Source organism: Abrus precatorius, unplaced genomic scaffold (assembly GCF_003935025.1).
Source record: "Abrus precatorius isolate BTA unplaced genomic scaffold, Abrus_2018 Scaffold3, whole genome shotgun sequence".
NCBI lineage: Eukaryota > Viridiplantae > Streptophyta > Magnoliopsida > Fabales > Fabaceae > Abrus > Abrus precatorius.
This window is the reverse complement of record NW_020874373.1, coordinates 34,020,072-34,035,433: the sequence shown is the minus strand read 5'-3', so window position 1 is coordinate 34,035,433 and position 15,362 is coordinate 34,020,072. Positions and strand designations below refer to the sequence as shown.

At 31.3% G+C, this 15,362-nt stretch overlaps 1 protein-coding gene and 2 pseudogenes across 1 annotated transcript; all 3 read left to right on the top strand.

Annotated features, from left to right (window-relative positions):
- The first annotated feature begins 65 nt into the window (after positions 1 to 65).
- LOC113863708 lies at positions 66 to 2,132 on the top strand (annotated as a pseudogene).
- A 4,510-nt stretch (positions 2,133 to 6,642) lies between these two features.
- On the top strand, positions 6,643 to 8,390 carry LOC113861701 (UDP-glycosyltransferase 83A1-like). Its single transcript, XM_027494690.1, has 2 exons — positions 6,643 to 7,245; positions 7,347 to 8,390. Exons 1-2 carry the CDS (start codon positions 6,645 to 6,647, stop codon positions 8,192 to 8,194), a joined length of 1,449 nt encoding a protein of 482 aa, XP_027350491.1. The 5' UTR covers positions 6,643 to 6,644; the 3' UTR covers positions 8,195 to 8,390.
- A 1,873-nt stretch (positions 8,391 to 10,263) lies between these two features.
- LOC113862545 lies at positions 10,264 to 14,552 on the top strand (annotated as a pseudogene).
- Positions 14,553 to 15,362: the final 810 nt, after the last annotated feature.

Below are 15,362 nucleotides of genomic sequence, written 5' to 3'. Positions count from 1 at the left end.
CACACTTGATCTTACAATCTTCTAAAACTTCATCCTCTGAATTCTTAAAGCCAATTTTGAGCTAGATGGCTAACCGTCACTTTCTTGTCATTCCATATCCATCTCTAGGACATGTGAATCCCCTCATGCACTTGTCTCAGCTTCTAGCCAAACATGGCTGCAATATCACTTTTCTGAACACAGAGTTCAACCACAAACGAGCAAACACATCAGCAGGTGATGGACTAGACAATCTCATGAAGGGTTCAAGAATAAAGTTTGTGACATTCCCAGATGGTTTGGACCCTCAAGATGATAGAAGTGACCATAGGAAAGTTATTTTCTCAATCAAAAGCAACATGCCTACTATGCTTCCTAAGCTCATACAAGATACCAATGCTTTGGATGTTAACAATAAGATCACTTGCATAATTGTCACAGTGAATATGGCTTGGGCCTTGGAAGTTGGCCACAAATTGGGTATCAAAGGATCTCTTCTATGGCCTGCATCTGCAACTTCGTTGGCCACATGTGATTGTATCCAAAGGTTGATTGATGATGGAATCATTGATTCGGATGGTAAGAATCATATTTTCTGTTCATTGTGACACTACAGATATTTTAATTTACTCCTTGTTACATTCACAAAGTTAATAAAGAATACGTATGTTTCTGAGAAGGGACTGATAATTATTGAACCAGTTTGTTTCAGTATAAAAAAATGCTATTTTGTTGTATATTATACATAAATGGGTAAATTTTCCTGTTATCTTTGAAAACATCTGAAAAGAGCTGCTTTTAGAAGTAGGATAACTTTGGAGGATGATGGTGGTTTTGATATTCAGATATAGAATACCAAAATGTATCTAAGTAGGTCATTTATTTGCTATGATATAAATTGTTTTGATAATCTCTAGGACTTCCATGTCAAAACTTTTAAGAGTATAATTACTAATTAACACCTACTAATATGTATGAATGAACACAATGAAACTCACTACAAAAATGACATACATTATGGACAAGTGAATTTTCTGTTCCACCACCACTTGTTTCTTTGCTGCCACATGTATCCATATCAGATAAATAGCATTGTTCTAATATTTTATGTTTCACTAAACAATTGTTTAGTATAGCTTGTAAAAAACATAGACTTAGGAGAATCAAGCCAAATGTAACATTAAATGCTCTTCTTGATTCTAATCCCAGCACTTACGTTTGAGAATTATCAGAAAATCTTATCTATAACTTCAGCTCCCAATGGCTGATCTTAATTTCTCAGTTAATTTCCTTTGGCATTGCAGGAAATCCCACCAAAATACAAGAAATTCAGCTGGCCCCAAATATGCCTATGTTGGACACGGCAAATTTTCCATGGCGTGGCCTTGGTAAGATCCTCTTTCATCACATTGCACAAGAGATTCAAACTTTGAAGTTAGGAGAATGGTGGCTTTGCAACACTACACATGATCTTGAGCCTGCAGCATTTTCCCTCTCACCAAGATTCCTACCAATTGGCCCCTTGATGATAAGTGACAACAACAGAAGTTCATTCTTGCAAGAAGATACAACTTGCGTAGAATGGCTAGATCAACAGCCACCTCAATCTGTCATATATGTTGCCTTTGGTAAGTTCAACAGTAATGGGCCCAAACCAATTCAAAGAATTAGCTCTTGGACTTGATTTCCTTAACAAGCCTTTTCTTTGGGTTGTACTTCAGAGTAATGATAACAATGTAAACAATGCATACCCTGATGAATTCCATGCAAGTAAAGGCAAAATTGTAGGTTGGGCACCCCAAAGAAAAATATTGAACCACCCTGCCATAGCCTGCTTCATTAGTCACTGTGGTTGGAATTCTACTATAGAAGGTGTATGTGGTGGTGTACCTTTCCTGTGTTGGCCATTTTCAAAGGATCAATTTGTTAACAAGTCATATATTTGTGATATTTGGAAGGTTGGACTTGGATTAGACCAGAAAGAAAGTGGTCTAATATCTAAGGAAGAGATAAGGAAGAAGGTGGACCAACTTCTTGATAATGAAGATGTAAAAGCAAGGTCGTTGAAACTGAAGGAGTTAACCATGAATAACATTGTAAGTGGTGGGCATTCTTCAAAGAATCTTGAAAACTTCATCAACTGGGCAGAGTAACAAAATGTTCTGGTTTAGTTATCCTTTTTCAAGAACATTTTTGTTCATTTCAACAACACTAGGAGAAGAATAACATTTTAGGGACACTACCAACAAATCAATTAACTAGTGTTGAGCTAGTTGTCGGTTGGTTTGCCTTTTCAAAATTTTCTAAGGTTCATAATTGCGAGTGCTGCATTCTGTTAAAACATGATTGTAAACTCTACACTATGCAACTTCTGAGAGTGTCGATTGTCTCTCTACACAGAGTAATCCTAAATTCCTCATTCAGGCTTTCAACAAATGTATTATAGTAATAGCACTAATTATTGCATCTACTAGAGTACTTCAAATCACGGAAAATTAAACACATGGAAACCATTGCAAAAGCATCACCTGCAATGTCATTGATAAGCACCTATATGAGTTTTTGAACAGTGAACACATACAAAATTTCAGGGATACAAGAAGAGTGAGATGGGTGTGCAGAAAAAGGTAATGATGTCAATAGCAAGCTATGTTGTACTGCATGGCGAGTATCGGATACAATATGATTATAATATAAGTATGAGAATATATATTAACTAAAATATACTATTACTTTTATATGCATATTAAATATTTCATGATACCATTGATTTGATCTTAGTCAAATAACAATTCTACAGAAATAAAATCCTTAAAAATAAGAAAATATTTTAATAAATTCTATAAAATATAAAAAAATATCGCTAATAATTAAATAATAATTAACAAATATGTTTAGGATACGGATGCAAGTGGATTATACGAGTATCTATATTTGACATCAATAGAATGGATTTGTCCAACATTGATAGCAAGATTAAAATAACAACAGTTTGACAGTTTTCATAATTAAAAATAATATTTTGATAATTTTAGAGATTTAATTGACTAATATTCAACATTGAGAGGAGGTAGAATATTCGAGTCCACAACGATTACTTTCACTAGCGTGCCCGAAAAGTCAAGGCATCTTCAACGACAAACAAGTACAACCACAAACGTGTGTCCAAAAAACTCTCACTCACATTCGGATCTTGCAATCTCTTTAAAGTCAATTATACTGTAGAATGGGTATCTAGCAATTTTATTATTTAAACAATTGAAAAATAATATTATATTTATTATCATATATATATATATATATATTATATTATATCTTTTTTCAATATATACATAGTCTAAAAACAAATTAAAAAACCAAAAGAAACTACTAGAAGTCTAAAAGATATCTTCAATAGTTATACACAAAACAATTATCATGTGCATAATAATATGTTGTTTAGATGTTTTACATAAGAATATAACAAAAAATACTCCTTATAGGTGAATTAAGCTTAAATTTATAACATGAATCTTTTCTGTGTTGGCCGTTTTCCTATGTCCTATTTGTAACAGGTCATATATATGTTTGTAATGTGTGGAAGGTTGGACTGACAATAGTTATACACAAAACTGGCATTGGACTGGCATTGGAGCAAGTGGTTGGTGACAGACAACATAAAAGCAAGGTCGTTGAAAATGAAGGAAATGAGCATGAAGAACATAGCTAAAGGATGTCACTGTTCAAAGAATCTTGAAAATTTTATCAACTGAGAGGACTAGTAATAGTTTGGAAGTTGTTGTAACTTGTAACGAACTTGGCTGTTTTTCAGAACTTCATTTGGTTTTTATTCACCAGACATTAGGATAAGAATAACATTTTTGGAATGCTTCATTCGGATTCTTGTAATCATAAAATCAGTTTGATTTTAGATGAAAAGGAAATAAATAAACAAATATCAAAGTCAAATGAAGATAAGCATTTTGAGCTGATATTGTGCAAACATGCTCCAAGTCCAAAGGCATGATTTTTCTTGCCAAAACTTATTCGAATTCGTAGAATTTTTCATTTCTTAATATTTATATTCATCATATATTTTATTTTATCTCTGTTTTATTTTAATCTATTTCTTTTTTTTTCTTAAGATATCAATCTTTCTATCTTAAAGAACGTAAAAAAGTAATTTTTGCTTAAAATATGTTGACTACTAACAAAATAATTTTAAATATAAATACTTAAGCTTAATAATTTTACTTATTTACGTTAAAGGTATAATAATCAATCAATTTTTGTCTCCTCTCCTTACAAACCTTTTCATACATAATGTGTGCATGTATTTCAACTGAGAAACTTAAAATAGTGGATCAAAATTTTAGTATATAGATGATAGGTGTCAAAAATATTTTAAGATGTTTTAGAATAATAACAAAAGAATTTACGTGATTCAGTTAATTCTCTATGTATTCTTTTAAAAAAATTATGATAAGAAATGCAAAATTTCAAACTTTCCTTCTAATTCAAAGTTAAATCAAGGATTTTTATAGACGAAGATGAGATATTAGCCCTCGACATTAGAAGTATAGTGGTTAAAAAGTCCTTCCAAAAGTGTCTACACTATCTTGATATTGCAAGTAAAGTTTGAAAGAAAAAAAAATATCAATAATAATCGTACCTGTCTTGATCTAGATTAGTCAGATATCTGATATAATATTAAAAAACATTGGCGTTCTTAAAGACGAAACAAAAGCACCTATATACATAGAAAGATTGTTTTTAAATATCTTTTTAAACATGAGTATACAATCATTGCTGCCAAAATATGAAAATGAAGCTAACATTGAACGATTCTTCTTTACAGATATTGGGTATATGCATGTATCTGTCTATTTATATCTTTATATAAATTTTTATATAATAAGATAATAACAGTGGAAGACTCGTAAGTTTAATTCAATTTGACACAAGCACCACTCACACTCTTTTTATGCAATAAAAGAATAAGAGTATAAGAGGCAAAAGTAAAATTAAACAATGAAGCAAAATTTTCATGCAAATTAAGTACTGTTGCGGTGCCTACAATCGGTGGAACAGTGCGGTTTGATAGGCTTGCAGGAGATTGGCATAATTTTCCTGGGTAGGTCCTTATATTATTCCAGCTAATGGAGCTATGATTTTTCTGAATCTGATTCAATTTTCTGAAATAGAATAATGTGAAAATATATAAAGATAAACATAAAAATTTTAAATAAGATCTTAACTGTTTAATATCCCTATATGTATATCTATTTTTATATGAATCCTCGAATGTATATAACACCGTAAACGGGGCCATACGAACTTTAATAGAATTCGACCTATTTAATGTTTTCTTCTGTTCTCTTTTTCAATGAAAATATCACATAATAAATCAATTTTCGTTTACCAAATGGTTTTGAAATGAACCTAGCTAACTCGCTAGGTAAACATAATAGAATGTAAGACCTTGTGATGTAAGATTAAAATTATTTAATTATATAAGGTCTGTTAAAATTTTAATATTATATAGGCTTGACATGAATCATAAAAGTAACAGTCAGGTAATATTATCGCATTTTAATAAACTGGATAGACAAAAAGATTAATGTTTTACAAAGATTAATATTATCGCATTCTTCTAACTTGATATTGCAAATCCGTCCAACTCAAGCTCTCATATTTTTCCCCCCTTTATTTGTTGATTTTACAATAACTGTCGTATGAACAAATTGAATATTTTTGTAATTTAATGACTTGAGCTGAATAAACCTGATATAGTCAATTACATCGTATGTTTAAGTTTAGGGTTTAGGACAATAATTTACTAAAAATTACAACTTTAGTTGATTTTAGCCCAAAAAAATCTCCAAAATTTATTAAAGATATATTTGAAAACACATTAAAAAATTATAAATGTGAATGAAGTACAAAAATTATTACTAATGGCGTTGAAATAATTTATTCATATCCTTTAAATTTGAATTGAAACATGCTATTTATTGGTGAGCAGAGACCTGGATTCCAGCACTTATAATCTAACTATTGGATCGTGCAGTCATGATGCAATGGTTCAAATTTTGTATTATAAAATTTTTAATAGATGAAAATAAAATTAAGATTGAAGATTTTATTTTTGTTCAGTCACTATTACGGTAGGGAATCCGATCTCTGTGACCACCCTCGCCCAAGGAAAAGCAATCTAAGACAACGAAGCATTTGTCCATGAAGAGAAACACGACACCATTTCAATTCATAGAGAACGCAACTCCTTTTGTCGTAAATGAAATCAAATAAATTTCGTGAGCTTCAAAAGAAAAGCTTTTTCATACGATGAATGTTATTCATATAATAAATTTTTACAACAATTATATATATATATATATATATATATATCATTTACTTTTTTGATATCTTAATTACGCCACTTATTTTATCTTATACATCTTTTTTTCTCCCTTATTTGTAGGTGTAAACTGTTTCAGAATGTGTTGCATAAATAACATTGATATATCTATAGTTTTCCTATTATTTTTTAAAACTACTGTTTAAGAATTAACGTTTTTCATTAACGCTTTTGTACGTGTTCTATGAAAACGAAACAAGCGTCCATATGTTCGTAATTCGAGTAAATGAACCTAGTACTCTTGTGCCGAAAAGTCAATTCATCTTTAATGGCAACAAAGTACAAGCTTTTACCCAAAAATTGGAACATTTCATCACTCACACTTGCATCTTTCAATCTCCTCACAACTCATTCTCTTGAGAGTCAAAATTTCAACCACATGGGTATCCCTCACTTTCTTGTTATACCATATCCAGTTCTAGGACATGTGAATCCCCTTATGCACTTGTCTCAGCTTCTTGCCAAACATGGTTGCAAAATCACTTTTCTCAACACAGAGTTCAGCCACAAACGGCTAAACACAACTAGTGGTGTTGGGCTAGACAACCTCAAAGGATCAGAGATAAAGTTTGTGACACTCCCAGATGGTTTGGGCCCTGAAGATGATAGAAGTGATCAGAAGAAAGTTGTTTTCTCAATCAAAAGCAACATGCCCACTATGCTTCCCAAGCTCATAGAAGATGTCAATGCTTTGGATGTTGACAATAAGATCACCTGTATAGTTGTCACAATGAGTATGGCTTGGGCCTTGAAAGTTGGCAACAAGTTGGGAATCAAAGGGGCTCTTCTATGGCCAGCATCAGCTACTTCTTTGGCCTTGTGTGATTGCATCCCAAGGCTGATTGATGATGGGATTATAGACTCATATGGTGAGAATAATATCTAATAATTCTTATTCTTGTTATACTATATTTATTTAGTAATTTTATGTCAAAATTTGAGCATTCATTATATAGTTTTGGCATTGTAGGAATTCCCTTTAAGAAACAAGAAATTCTACTCTCCCCAAATATGCCTTTGATGGACACCTCAAACTTACCATGGCGCGGCCATGATAAGTTACACTTTGATCATATTGTGCATGAGATGCAAACTATGACGTTAGGAGATTGGTGGCTTTGCAACTCTACCTATGACCTTGAACCAGCTGCTTTTTGCATATCACCAAGGTTCCTACCAATTGGCCCCTTGATGGCAAGTGAGAGCAACAAAAGTTCATTTTGGCAAGAGGACACAACTTGCTTAGAATGGTTAGATCAACAGCCGCCTCATTCTGTCATATATGTTTCCTTTGGAAGTTTGGCAGTAGTGGAGCCCAACCAATTTAAAGAATTAGCTCTTGGACTTGATTTTCTTAACAAGCCTTTTCTTTGGGTTGTACGTCCTAGTAATGACAACAAGGTAAACAATGCATACCCTGTTGAATTTCATGGAAGTAAAGGAAGAATTGTAGGTTGGGCACCACAAAAGAAGATATTGAACCACCTTGCCATTGCTTGCTTTATTAGTCATTGTGGTTGGAATTCTACTATAGAAGGCGTATGTGGTGGAATACCTTTCTTGTGTTGGCCATTTGCTAAGGATCAACTTGTTAACAAGTCATATATTTGTGATGTGTGGAAGGTTGGAGTGGGATTAGACAAAGATGAAAATGGAATAATATCAAAGGAAGAAATAAGGAAGAAGGTGGAGCAATTACTTGGGGATGAAGACATTAAGGCGAGTTCCTTGAAACTAAAGGAATTGACATTGAAGAACATAGCTAAAGGTGGTCAATCTTCAAAAAATGTTGAAAAGTTTATCAACTGGGCAAAGTAACAATACTTTGGATTAGATGTTTTTTGTTTTTTTTCTTAATGTTTGAAATTCATTACGTACATATATTTATGTAATAGACAAAATGATCTAGAATAAACGTGTCCTGTCGTATACATCCCGTTTGTGTTGTAAGTTCATTCAATGAATCGTGTGTTCCTTTCATTAATTATTATAGCCAATCTGTTTTTATGTGTTGCATAAATTTTGTTTTCAATAATTTCATTTGGTTTCATTCAGCTAACACTAGCTAGAACAGAGCAAGTCCAAGGGCTCGGTTTTTCTTGCCAAAACTTGTGCCCAATATTAACTTAAAGAAACTTGTGCAAAACTTCAAAAATGTTGAGAATGCGAGGTTTAAAAAAAAAAATTGCATTATGAACATAAATGGAGCAAAGAAAGAAAAGCAAGAACACAAATATTTTGTTAGTCCATAGATGAGTGTGATATCAAAAAAAGAAGAAAACAAAAATAGAAAAGGATGTAATATGGATATAAAATTTGGAGGGTAAAAAACATGCGTTAAATTGAATAATATTATAAATCTTTCTCACAAACATGGGCTTTCCAATAAACAATAGAGACTATTTCTCCCTATATTTAAGGGAATAATTATTTTTCCATTCAAACTCACAATACAGAATAGGAAAAATGATGATTATGGAATATTAGAGGATCAGCTTCAAATTTTATGATACCCTTATATTAAACAATGATTGTCAACATAACAAGAGCTTTTAATTTTAACTGTTCAGAGCTTTTACCGCTGAAAAATTTTGAACTTTACATTGCTGTTAGGTTCTTATTAATTTATTATTATTTTTAAATGACCAAGCTAGACTTTTAACTTTATTATACTCTTAATCTCTTTACTATAATTAATGTGTGATTTGGTTAGCTAATAACTGTTTGGTAAATTTAATTCCTCAACTTTTTTTAGTTATTATAATTAAGTTTCTTCATTAGTTTATCATTTATCTTATATCTAAGGCTTTAAATTTTTTTTATTCAAAATCATCACAAAATGTATTAATTAAATCATTTTAAACTAAAATATAAAATTTCTCCTAAAAAAATCTAATTCCTTATTTTTGGATCTTAATAAAAAAACATTGAAGAGAGTATTAAAAAAGGTTAATAATTTTCTAACCTAAAAAAAGTGAAAAACCTAAAGAGTGGAATTTTTTTCCCCACCCGAATGGTCCCTTTCTCCCACACAGCATAATGCAGATACGTACATCGAATCTTAATCCATCGTGTTCGTGTTTCGGAGGTTGTCGTAACGAAATTTGTTACTCAGATCGAACAATTTATTAAATATTATATTTATGTAGACTTTCTCCGAAAGGTTGGCTTTGGCAACTAAAGAAATTGACCCCAATACAAAGCATATTGATGTTTCACTCTAAAAAAAATATAAGATTTCTATAGGAGCATTAGATTAAGATATAGATAAAACTAAAAAAAAATTGTACTCGTGTATTTGATTAATTAGCATTTTTTGTTATTATTTTGTTGGGAGTTAGATGCAAATTTAGAGAGTAAAACTACATGCTTTTTTTTATTTTAATTAAAATATCTCATAAATTCAACAATACATTTTTAATTATTTTTCACTTTAATTTTATTCTTACTTTAAAAATACATACATTTTGTTTTTTCACTTCAGTGGAAGATTTCTTAAGACCCCCGTACCGCAAGAAGCCATGTGATTCAGTCAACCTTTCTGTAGACTGTAGAAGCAAATCAACACATTATCACTATTTATTTTATTAGATTTCTTGAGACCCACGTATCACTTGAAGAAACCAACTAATTCAATCAACCTTCTCACCAAGCAACAAATCAAAAAGCAGATAAAACTTATGATCTATATTATATTAGAGGTATTTTTTTTAATACTATGATCGAATAAAAATTTGAATTTCAGCTTCATAACATGGTTTATTTATCAAAATAAAATTTCAATTTTGTTTCGATAAGAACGTGAAAAATACTTGTATAGTGTACTTTAATTTTGTCGTGCTATAAATTTAGACATTTTTCTATCATAACTCTACTCCATGTCCACTCCCTAATCCCTATTCTCCCTTCACATTTATAACAGAAATGAGACATCCACATTTTCTAGTTATGCCTTATCCAATTCTAGGACACATCAATCCACTTCTTCAGTTCTCTCAGGTTTTGATAGAACAAGGTTGCAAAATCACATTTTTAATCACTGAATTCAGCCAAAAGAGAGTGAAGAATGCAATTGACCACTTGGGGTCACACATAAAGTTTGTCTCTCTCCCAGATGGTTTGGATCCAGAAGATGAAAGAAGTGACCAAACAAAGGTAATTTTGTCACTCAGAAGCACCATGCCTACTAAGCTTCACAAGCTTATACAAGAAATCAATGCTTTGGATGGTGACAACAATATCACTTGTCTTCTTGTCTCTAAAAACATAGGATGGGCCTTAGATGTCGGCAACAAATTGGGAATTAAAGGGGCTCTTCTATGGCCTGCATCAGCTACTTCATTGGCCTCTTTTGCATCCATCCCAAGGCTTATTGATGAAGGAATTATTGACTCTGAAACTGGTAAGAATTGATTAATTACTCTATTACATAAATTAATCCATTATTTGTATGTTAAAAACTTTAAAATACAGTGACAAACTGTAGTTTGACTCTCCATCGATCTGTGCAGTTAAATTGCATGGTTTTTGTCTTTTCATCAATCTCGTAATGCTCATATTGTTATTATTAATTGGTAAATGTTAACCAATGTTTGGAGATCAGTGATTTAAGAAATAAAAAATTAAAAACATTATCATAGAATATTATTAATATATTTCTCTTTATAATGTCTAACGTATTTTAATATATTTTTAATTAATAATCTTAAGATTCTGATTAGATAGTCTCTTTCTCACTAATTTTGTCGATATATAAAAAGGGTCTATCGCTGTATCAGATTGTAAGCAAAGACAAATAATTTTCTTAATTTTCTTTTAACATTGTAGGACTACCAACCAGCAAGCAGAAAATTCAGCTTGTACCAAATTCGCCTATGATAGACACATCAAACTTGCCTTGGTGTAGTATTGATAAGAACTTTTTCCTTCACATGGTAGAAGATACACGAACTTTTAAGTTAGGAGAATGGTGGCTTTGCAACACCTCTTGTGATCTTGAGCCTGGAGCACTAGCCATATCACCAAAGCTTCTTCCAATTGGCCCATTGATGCAAAGTGACACCAACAAAAGTTCATTTTGGGAAGAAGATTCTACTTGCCTAGCTTGGTTGGATCAACATCCACCCCAATCTGTTGTATATGTTTCCTTTGGTAGTTTGGCAGTAATTGAACCCATCCAATTCAAAGAATTAGCTCTTGCACTTGATCTCCTCAATAGGCCTTTTCTTTGGGTTGTGCGTCCAAATAACGAAAACAAAATAAACAATGCATACCCAAATGAATTCCAAGGAACCAAAGGTAAAATTGTTGGTTGGGCTCCACAAAAGAAGATATTGAACCATCCTGCCATAGCTTGCTTTATTAGTCATTGTGGGTGGAATTCTACTATAGAAGGTGTATGTGGTGGCACACCTTGTGTTGGCCTTTTTTCAGCGATCAATTTGTTAATATGTCATATATTTGTGATATGTGGAAGGTTGGACTGGAGAGATTGTTGGGCTCAAATGCGGAATAACTTGGATGTGTAAATTAAAAATCTGACGTAAACTGGCAAGCAATAATTCAGACCTAATAAATAGATCTAACAGCGCAGCGGTGTAACTTGTAAAGTGTGCACTGGAATACTTCCCAGGAAAGAAAGGTGGATCACAACGGATCACTTCAATACCAAGTCTTTCCTTAGTCAGAACCTTTCCAGTTACAACACTAATACAAATACACACTTCTCCAGCAATCCAACAATCAGCCACGGAAGGATAACAGAAATAATTCTTTTCTGATGTGGAAGATCAGACTAAACTGCAACCACAGAGCATACTAAGAATTATTCTAACTGAATAAAATAAGCAGATAAAGAACACCAATATTTAACGTGGAAAACCTCCAATGTGGAAGAAAAACCACGGGACAAACTCTGAAAAATATTCCACTATATCTCGAGATATTTACAATATCCTTTCAACACTCTATCACACAAAAGATGTAAAATATAGTGTACCCAGTGAGACCCACTTCCTATTCAAATATTACAAATTTTGTAATACCAAGAAGAAATAAAGATGATACCCACCCCAGTATATTTTTCTCACACTCTTAAGATTTACTCAACACTCTATTTTTCTCTCACTAGAATTCTATCAATGCTTGATAAACCCTCTTGCGATGCATATTCTGATTTCATTCCTCACGGCTATTTATAGTCAAATGAAGTTACTATTCATTTATTAAAATATTATTTATTTGTTTAGGAAGTCAAAGAAAACGGCACCGAATCACCGAAATTGTGCTGGACATCATAGAGATAAGAAAGAAGGTGGAACAACTTCTTTACGACCAAGACATTAAAACAAGATCATTGAAATTGAAGGAAATGACCACGATGAATAACTCAGCTAAATTGGTTTTAGGAAGAAGTACTGATCAAAAAATAAAATAAATAAGATACCTAACCTTTTATTAATTTTAAAATCCAACTTTATATACTAAAATTTAAATACTTCAAAAATTTTAGATATATTTAACTTGGAGAATTAGCTTTATTTAAATAATAGACTTGAGTGAATTGATTTTTCTTCTCTATCATTTTCAAAATTTCTATCAATATTAAATTAATTAAATAAAGACAAAATAAGACACAAATTAATATGTCACTTTCCATCTTTAAGAAACTTTTTCAACACGTTAAATTTGATCTGTCCTTTTTTTCCAAAAAATATTGTTTCTTTCTATATGAATCCTTTATGCATAGTAAAAAAAAAAATAAATCAAATTATTGATCCAATTTTAAAAACTTAGATTTAATAATTTTAGAACTTAATTATGATTAGACTGTATCGCAAGTCGTTCATTAAAAAGTATAAATGATTAGATTTATTTAAGAAATACGATTTTTGATTGGACTATGAAGAGGCCAGGGAAAGAATCTCACTTTTACGACTAAATTATATTCCCTACACTTCAATTATTCTATATAAATGAAGCTTTTCTTCGCATGTCCCGTTAATTTCTTTGAGTAATATTGTTATTCTTATATGATTTTTTCTCTTTAATTATACCACTCATCTTATTTTACATTCTTATCTGTCTCTTTGTTTTTCACATCTCTTTTGATTATAAATGATATTATTTATTTTATATGGATAAATTTATCCTTTACTTAGAATTTAGATTGGCGGAAAAACGAGAAATAAAAATAAATTTCAAAATATAGAAAAAACTTTTAAGAATTATTTAAATAAATTTGTTTTTCTCTCTTTTCTTTATGCAGCCGGACAAAAGAAGGAAGGGTCTACGGGGTCAACTATCATGTGTTTCTGTCATCCTCGTTGCCTCGAAATTCATATGACAGCTAACAAACTTCATGTCTTGTCACTAGTTCTTAATCAATGGTGCATTCTAACATAGGCTTTGTTTAACTGAGCTCATTGGTGAATAAAAATTTTATATTTGATATTGTTCATTCTTAATCAATGGTGCTAACTTCCAGATCATTTTTTAAGACTTTCATTGTAAAGCAAAATTATAGCTAATATCAAAGATTTCAACGTTACTGTTAAATCTTTGAAACAACAGAATATTAAGTAGTGCGTGTTAATTTGAATTAGATAAAATAAAATGAAAATGTATAATCGATTATACTTATAACTAACTATTGTGATTATTGATTATACAAAAAGTTTTATTAAGTGTAAAGTAATTTTAAAATAATTTATTATTTTAAATGGTATAAAATGATTATTTTTATGATAAAATTAAAAAAGGATTTAAAGTTATTTTTAATATCTAATTTTGTATTTAAATAATTAATTATAAAAGATTAATTAAAATTAGTGTTAAATAAAAATAAGTTGATAATTTTGTTGTTTTTTTTTTTTTTGCTAGAAAGAGGGGCTTAAAAGCCCAAAACAATAGACAAACTAGACACTATGCCTAAGACAACCATGAGCACTAGAATCCAAATATAAGAAAGGCAAGAGAAGGGGAGGGGGATCTATAATCTGGGAACAAGAAGTTAGAGAATCTAGCTCCAATTTAGCTAAAAACTCTGCACATTGATTCACTGCTCTACAAATATAAGCGAATCTCACAAATCTAATAGATTTCAAAGCATTTCTAATATTACAAAGTAAAGAATATAGAGGGTGGGAAGGAAGCTGGACATTCAATACAAGAGTAATTGCTTTCTTAGAATCACTCTTTATCCAAATTACTTGAATTTTGGCAGAAATAACCACCTGAATACCAAAATAAATTCTCCAATGCTCAACAAGGAGAGGAGAGCAAAAGCTCAGGCTTCTACTAAACCCAAAACAAAATTTACCATGACAGTCTCGAATTAATCCTCCACCGGCAGCCACCCCATTATAATTAGAAATTGCTCCATCCACATTTAGTTTGAACTGATCAAAAGGAGAAGGACTCTATCGAACCAACCCAAAGTCAGAAATTAAATTGGAAAAAGATGTAGTACTAGACCTGCCATTAAAAGAAAAATAATTAGCATCATATAAAGATTTTTTAGCAACATTACCAGGCTGAGAAAAACAATTCTGAAAAACAAAAAGATTTCTAGCATTCCAGATATTCCAAATAACACAGCCAAATAAAATAGACCAATTATGGAAGAGAGAGTAGTGAGAATTAGAGAGATTGGACAGTAACCAATTGAAAATTCCCAAGCTGAAAAAAGAGACCCACTAATTAGAGAAAATAAAATTATCTCAAATCTTCTTAGCAAAGAAACAATCCCGTAATACATGCATAATAGATTCAGGCCCATCTCCACACCTAGGGCAAGAAGATGATTCAGACATACCTCTAAGAAATCGCTCCTCATTAGTAAATAATCTACCATGAGCTAATTTTCAAAGAAGAAAAGCAATTTTAGGGGACCTTTCCACTTCCAAATAATTTTGAATAGGTTAGTCCTACTAGCTGGATGAAGATAGACATTATCCAGCATATAATAAGCAGACTTGAGAGAAAA